At 35.0% G+C, this 8,187-nt stretch overlaps 1 protein-coding gene across 2 annotated transcripts; it reads left to right on the plus strand.

Annotated features, from left to right (window-relative positions):
* The first annotated feature begins 468 nt into the window (after positions 1–468).
* LOC137835482 (protein STRUBBELIG-RECEPTOR FAMILY 3-like) lies at positions 469–7,331 on the plus strand. 2 transcript variants are annotated; one of them, XM_068644010.1, is made up of 17 exons: positions 469–1,007; positions 1,137–1,326; positions 1,671–1,800; positions 1,888–1,959; positions 2,177–2,242; positions 2,322–2,393; positions 2,491–2,562; positions 2,674–2,745; positions 2,827–2,892; positions 3,373–3,438; positions 3,890–4,296; positions 4,419–4,834; positions 5,210–5,481; positions 5,795–5,933; positions 6,338–6,474; positions 6,557–6,713; positions 6,808–7,331. In XM_068644010.1, the coding sequence occupies exons 1-17, from the start codon at positions 948–950 to the stop codon at positions 6,901–6,903; spliced, it is 2,490 nt and encodes an 829-aa protein (XP_068500111.1). In that variant the 5' UTR covers positions 469–947; the 3' UTR covers positions 6,904–7,331. The 2 variants fall into 2 exon arrangements, with proteins under 2 accessions (XP_068500111.1, XP_068500112.1); XM_068644011.1 differs by having other exon boundaries at positions 514–1,007; positions 1,112–1,326.
* The last annotated feature ends 856 nt before the right edge of the window (positions 7,332–8,187 follow it).

The raw sequence follows: 8,187 nt of genomic DNA on the forward strand, positions 1-8,187 counted from the left end.
TCTAAATAATCCAGATTAATTTTTTTTTACATGATCCCAAGGTAAATTGTTACATTTTTTTAATAAGAAATTAAAGTTTTTCTAATAACAATAATTCTGTAAGTTAAAAATTGCCAAGAGTATTCAAAACAAAACAAAAATTAGTGCAGTAGGCCAATTCATCAAGGTCACGCGGAGCCACGGCACTTGATTGCACTCTCCATCACCGTGCATATGTTAAAATGAGCAGCTCCCACATCATAACCATAGAAAATGAATTAATGTTAATTAATACTAGTAAAAGCGAGTACTTGAAAAATACATAAAAATTATTAATTAAGAAACATATAATATATTTTCTTTATTTAAATTGGGTACTATAATTTATTTTTCAATTTAATGAGAAGTGTTTCTGTCACAAATCCAATTTTCTTCTCACTAAACAGCAGAAGCACGATGGATATAGTTGTTGTATTTGACAAAATAATTGACCGGTTGTACAAGGGGACAAGACAAGGCACAACTACACACAATAAGCACTCTATTATTAAACATCAAACATGGGCAGCATGTCGTGGTAGAGTAACCTTACGCGTTCACCAGGGAGCGTGGCAACACTAATTTCACCATTCCATAATAAGACACTCCTCAAACAGCAGAAGCACACTCACTCCCCTCATTCCACTTCTCTCTAGTTTTTAGAGAGAGAATAGATTGTTTGTTGTTTGTTTTTCATAATAGAATTTCCCTCAGAGCAGCTTTTCCTCTTGTTTCCAGCTTTTTCAAAAGCTTGGGATTTTTGCCACAATTTTCAATCACTTTTCATCATTATTATTATTATTATATTCTTTATGCCAAAAGCTTTTGTGCTTACGTTCACCACTCAAACTACTAAATAAGCTCTGAATCTTAGACGTTAAGTTTATTTACAGACTCTACAAACTAAACTTCATTTTTTCTGTTAGCTTATGGTTTTGATATCGAGATTTTCAGCATTATTTCCCAACCTTGTTCAGTTTCTCTCTTACGTAAGTTCATATTTGTTTCTCAGATTAATCCCTCATGTTCATGTTTTATAGTACTCTACTCAACTTTATCTTTTTATGCTTGTGGAATAACGGCTTTGTTTTAGTGTTTTTGGGGGATTGAATTTTCAGAAGAGGATGGTAAGGCGATTGCTTTCAAGGGAAAGTAGTGAGCAGAAGATTAACATTGAGCTTGGAAGAACCGGTGAGGAGAGATCTGGTTCACAGTACAAGAGAGTGAAGATCCATGGCGAAGTTCTATTGGGATTTCTGTTGATCTGCATAGTCCAGTTTTCACATGCAGACACTGATCCCTCTGATGGTAATGATTCAATCTCCTTTTTGTCCTCACCTATTTTTCTCTAAAGTGATGATTTGGGTTGATAATTGTCCTTCTGTGCCTCTTTTGTTATGTGTCATGCTAAGAGTTTCTCATTTAAATCAAAATTATATAATCTTGTGGTTCTGCTTCTGCCTCAGTCTCTCATGACTACTTTTTTTTTAAGTATCATGCCTTTAGCTTGGGCAATGTGCAATGGCTACTAAATATGTGGCATGGGGTGGAATTATGATGTTTGTTCTGTTACTCTTAACACATTATTTCTTGATTGTTTTCATCTATCTGTGGTGCGTCCTAAGAGTGTTAAAGTTTTGTAATTGGAGCAGTTGCAGCAATAAATAACTTATATACTGCATTGGGCAACCCTGTTCTTCCTGGGTGGGTTCCTAGTGGAGGTGACCCGTGCGGACAAGCGTGGCAAGGTGTTCGATGTAATGGTTCAGTCATTCAAGAAATGTACGTAACCACTTTCTCTTGCTTTACTTCACATTGATTGAAAGGTCACAAAATAAATAACCAGTTGCTCTTTGTCATTCATGACAGAACTCTGAATGGTGCAAACTTGGGAGGAGAACTGGGTGACGGCTTAGGAAGTTTTGTTTCTATCAGAGCAATGTAAATACCTCTCTCTCTTTGCTCCCCTCTTGCTGGCTTGCTTTTCATCCATCTTTCTGGGTGTCCTCAGGCATGTGCATGGCATGAACAAGTCCATTTGTTAATGTGTATGTCTGCATCTGTAGTGCATTTCCTCGGTTCATGAATTTCAGTGGTCGTTCTTCCTCACTGTTTCTCCTGCATTACCTTTTCCTTTTCTTTCATGTTTCTGGGGCAGAGTTCTAAACAACAATCACATTGGGGGAAGTATTCCATCCAGTTTGCCAGTCACTTTGCAACACTTGTATGTGGTGACAAACTTTGTGATACTATTTCTTCCAACACATTCGTGCAAAATAAATTGATGGTTTGTACTTTTGCAGCTTTCTTTCAGATAACCAGTTCACTGGTGGTATTCCAGCCTCTTTATCTACGTTGACTGAATTGAGTGACATGTGAGTTTATTCCATTTTGTGTCTCTATCAAGTTCTAATGATAGATGTTAACTGTTATGCAAGTTTATTTAAATGAGATTGAATTATCCCCTTTCAGGTCTCTTAACAACAATCTTTTAACAGGAGAAATACCAGATGCATTTCAGTCTCTTACTCAATTGATCAATCTGTAGGGACTAATTGAATTATTCTTCAACTACGTACATATAACTTTGCATGGAGATCGTTTTAGCTTCATTACATATAAAACTTATTTGGTGAACCGTGAACTGCTGTGCAGAGATTTATCTAATAATAATTTGAGTGGGGAATTGCCTCCATCAATGGAGAACTTGTCAGCTCTGACCAGCGTGTGAGTATCTTGCCCAAATAAGATTACTTTTTTAACGTATTTCTCTGTTCTCTGCAATCAATCTAACTTCTTCATTTGCAGACATTTACAAAACAATAACCTATCTGGGACCCTGGATGTTTTACAAGACCTTCCACTGCAAGATTTGTACTTCTCTTAACACGCTTCTTATAAATTTTGTATGATTTTAGTTTGGTTAAAATAAAAATCAGTTCCTACAGTTTCATCCAATAAGATTTTGATCCCTGAGAGACCAGTGCTTTAATAATGGGAAAGTTTAAAGATAATTTCTTCACAAAGATAACCTTAATAAGTAAAAATGACAATGATTAAAATCTAAGAAAATGAAAAATACTAGACAAATATCTTATTTTTTAATGGCAGGGACCAAAATCCAAATTAAATAAATAATAGAAACTAATATTCAGATTATGGGAACTGAAAATAAATTTGGTGAAAATGTAGTGATTAATTATTTTTTTTTACCAACTAATGTAAAGAACTGTTGTTGATAAGGGTTGTAGGGATTTTTGAACCATTTGAATTTTATATAGAATTTGATGGCCTTAACTTTTTAATCACATTTATTCTCTTTTAAATGTGTGCCTACTCTGCCTATTTGAACAGGAATGTTGAGAACAACCAGTTTGTTGGACCAATACCCCCGAAGCTGTTAAGCATCCCAAACTTTAGGTGAAAACCTTGAAGTATTGCTTCTTTATGCTTAATTAAGATACTTTCTGTGTTAGAAAAATGTGAAGATGGACATAGACTTGTGTGAATTGTAATTCATTTTCATGGAAATATTTGTGATCCTGTTAACTACCAAGACGTGCAGTGTTGTAAGTATTCAGAAAAGCAACCAATTGGGTGTTGCGCTGCCTCCACTTATACAGTCAGACGATTGAAACTACACATAATTTACGGTAAAGAGAAAGTCTCAAGTGAAGGTTTTGAGACATACAATTTCACATGTGCAATTGTGGGTGTGTTTTTGATAACAAAAGTATTAATCAAAATGTCCTTTATTCTCTGTTTCTTTACTGAATTCGATCACATCAGTAATTTCAGTGATAGTGTGTCTTGAAAAAGTATTATGCATATGTAGTTTTGGCACTTCAATAACTGATGGTGATTTATGCAGAAATGATGGAAACCCGTTTAATCTTAATGTCAATGCTACTATAGCCCCAGCACGTCCACCTCATTCTCCAGTGACGGTATCGCCATCAGGAACTGTGGTTTCTGGGACTCCATCCTCTGGACGTTTACCTACTAAACCTACGGATGGACCAACTGTAGCAAATGAATCAAATTCTGTGAAATCGAAAAAGAACACCAAAAGGGTGGTTTGGATATCTATTTCTGGTATATTGATGTTTGTTATTGTAGTACTGGGACTTCTTCTCTTTGTTCCGAGATGTAGAAGTAGCAGAAGAGAAAAGGTTAACAAAAGTTCCAAGCAACATCAAGTTGGCACATATGGAGGTGAAAGACATAATCCTAGAGAATATGAGGATTCTGTCCAACCACCTAGTCAAACTGAGAAAGGCAAATAAATATAACTTTTGGTCTCTCTTAACTTTGTTTCTGATATTTAATTTTCGTTGTTAGGATTTCACTAATATAACCATTGCACTTTCTAATCTTTTTTTATTTATTTAACTTAACAGTACCAAAAGGTGCTGTGGTTAGGCTGAAAAGGGATCATCAAGAGGAGGCAAGGAGAGTGAGGGCAATTCCAAAGCTACAAGGCGAGAAAGAGAAGGATGAACAAAGAATGGGAACACTCCCAAAGCTGTTAGATCATGAGATGGATATGAGTTCACTGGGTGTATATTCCATGCCTTCTCCACCACCACCTCCTCCACCTCCACCACTTACTACTGAGAGTGTGCTTGTTGAACCAACCTCATTCCGCAAAGGGGCTAACTTCAATCCTCCCAAAAGAAGTCCAGTTCCTCCCACTTTTGCAAAAACTTTTACCATTGCATCCCTTCAACAGTATACAAATAGCTTTTCTCAAGACAATCTTATAGGTTTAGGGATGCTGGGGACTGTGTATAAGGCAGAGCTTCCTGATGGAAAGGTCCGATTTTTTCATCTTAATTGCATTGATGTATATGGAATTTACTGATGAAAAGTCGTAGACACTGACTTTTTGTGTGTTTAACTTGTCTACTTCATTGTTATGGTTTATGATTTATTTTCCTAAACTTTAATCACCATTAGGTTACTACTATGATCACATTAATATTATTTTGTTTCTGTAATATCTTAGATGTTCTCTTATCTGGATGGATGATATTTATTTTAGCGCATGTTTAGGTACTGACATGTTTGAATGCATTTTGATCCAAGTTTCTCCATTTGTGTTTCCTTTGCCCCCGAACACTTGTAAATTACATATTTATGGTGATTGGGACTCAAACTTGACATTCACTTTCATTATATGAATTGTTAGATACTTGCTGTGAAGAAACTAGACAAGAGAGTTTCTGATCACCAAACAGATGATGAGTTTCTTGATTTGATAAACAACATTGACAGAATCCGGCATGCAAATATTGTTGAGCTTATTGGATATTGTGCAGAGCATGGTCAAAGGCTTCTTATTTATGAGTACTGTAGCAATGGTTCGCTGCAGGATGCACTCCATTCAGATGATGAATTCAAAACTAGACTGTCATGGAATGCTCGCATTCGAATAGCACTCGGTGCAGCTAGAGCCTTAGAGTAAGTCAATTAACTATCAAGTGTAGACAATAGGGAAAAATATTTTCCCCTAGCTGTCAATTTTTTGTATATAGTCACTTGAATGTTTCCGTTCTCATATTTAATTTCTTCTGCCTGGATTTTCAATTATTTCTCAGTGGATTAATTTAATGCTGGAATTTTTTTACCAGAAACTTGGGATCAGTTCAGTATTAGATGGTAGAACAATTTGAGATTTAGGTTGCCAAAACATTATAATAGTTGTCCATAGACGATAATGTGTATTGATGTGCTACTTTCTGAATCTAACACTGTAATGCTGTTCTCTGACAAGGTACTTGCATGAGCAGTGTGCGCCACCTGTTGTACACAGAAATTTCAAGTCTGCTAACATTCTCCTTGATGATGATGTTTCTGTTCGTCTATCTGATTGTGGTTTGGCTCCATTAATAACTAAAGGTTATGTAAGTCAGGTAAGAAATTATTGCATAATGTATAAATATTCTGCATTATGAGGCACTGGTAAAAGAATACACACTTCGTGTGGACTAACCTAGTAGTCATTGCAGATTATTGTAATTTCATGTTATGTTTAAGGTCCCTCCCCTCCATCATTGCGAGGCAATAACTCTGAATTTGAATTATTAACATAGGCATATGAATATTGATAATTTGTAGCGAAAAGATTAACAAATATTTTCACTCAAAGAAAACTTCAAAATTGTCCTAAAGGAACATGCTCCGTGTGAAATGTAAACTTCTATTTGGCTGTTTCCTCTGAAGTATTGTGCAACTGCATATATCAATAGTGATTAGCATTTCATAAAAAAAAAAAACCATCGTAATTTGCATTATATAACATTCCAAGCATTTTCAGTTCTCAGGACAACTGCTAGCAGCTTATGGCTATGGAGCTCCAGAGTTTGAGTCAGGAATTTACACATACCAAAGTGATGTTTACAGCTTTGGAGTGGTTATGTTAGAACTTTTGACAGGCCGTCAGTCCTACGACAGGTGAGAGCAAATAACTGAAGTACTTCAGCCTCTATTTTTCATCTGTTTGAGTTACTTCATCTATACTGAAAATCTTGGACAGAACACGTGCTCGAGGGGAGCAGTTTCTGGTGAGGTGGGCTATTCCACAACTGCATGACATTGATGCATTATCAAAGATGGTCGATCCTTCTCTAAAAGGAGATTACCCTGCCAAATCATTGTCAAATTTTGCAGACATTATTTCTAGATGTGTTCAGGTAAGCTTCTTTCTATGAATTTAGAAGTTTCGCTTTGCTTACCAATCTCTGTCTTGGAATTGGACTCTTGGCCTTATATGTGTATCTTATGCAGTCGGAGCCAGAATTTAGGCCAGCAATGTCAGAAGTGGTCTTGTACTTAATAAATATGATCAGGAAGGAATCTCAACAAAGTGAATCAAATGAATAAATAATAATGGAAATGGAAGTGATATTTGAAGATGATTTATATCTACAAAGAATTTCATGCATGATTGCATGTCACCAAGGAGGGCCCAATTAGATTCCTCCATATTCAAAGTGCTAACCCTTCCAACATTCACATGCAAGGAGGTTTTGTTCAATCAGCTTCAGAGAATTTTAGCCATGCCTTGTCACTCCTCGCACTCATGTGTAGTTCACAAATTATTATTATTATTATTTAATGGTTCACTAAACCATACTATGTTGCAGAGCACTAGAGATTAAATTAAACCCATTTGTTTGATGATAGCTTCCGTATTGTTGATATAGAAATATTATTCATTGTGCATCCTGGCGATTTTGTTAGTCCTTGATGATGAAAATTTGAAATGAAAATTCTTGTACCCATGTACACATTCAAGCTTTGTAATTCTATATGGTTGTCCGTTTTCGTTGATTACCAGAACAAATTAGTACTTACAGAGTCACCAATTGTAAAAAAAAAAGTACATGATAGGAAACCTATTATATTTTCTTTAATTCATATTTTTATAGTTGTAATTAATTCTTATTTTCATTCATGTCTATATTAACAAAAGAGGACGTGATGAACAAAAGTTTACGTGAGAGAATGAAAGTATTTCACATTATTATCGCAGAGGTCAATATATAGCCATACGATAACAGAATAATAAAACAGCCCCAAGATTATCACACAGAACAGTAGTAGGAGTTGCACTGGGCATATGTAGCTCATGTAGAAGAGATTGAACCAAACAATCTCATTGAGAACGACTGCTATTGCGGAAATACCGTGCAATTAGATTGTCGCCCAGATACACTCCATAGCGGAAATACCGTGCAATTATTCATATACACATCAACAATCAACCATGATTTTGCATCTGTTTTACATCTGTAAAATTTTCTTTTCTATCTTAAAAATTTGCAAATTTTATATTTACTTGTCTCCTTCCATCTGCATTATCATCAAAGTATCTTTTAAAACATTTATTCATTTTATGAGAGTAAGTTTCACATCTTGATGTGGGGTAAGTTGTTGTGAATCTTCTATAATATTTACATTAAAAGTATATAAAACATAAATTAACATAATATTATAAATTTATGATATCATAAATAATTTAACTTTATAATGTATTATATTTGATTTAAATAATGAGTAAGATAATGAAAAGATGTCCTACTCTTAGTCCAAATATAAATTAATATTGAGTTTACCACATCATAAAATGATGAAGTTTCAGCTTTTGTCTTTCTTTCATATTGG

This window comes from Phaseolus vulgaris, chromosome 5, assembly GCF_000499845.2.
Source record: "Phaseolus vulgaris cultivar G19833 chromosome 5, P. vulgaris v2.0, whole genome shotgun sequence".
NCBI lineage: Eukaryota > Viridiplantae > Streptophyta > Magnoliopsida > Fabales > Fabaceae > Phaseolus > Phaseolus vulgaris.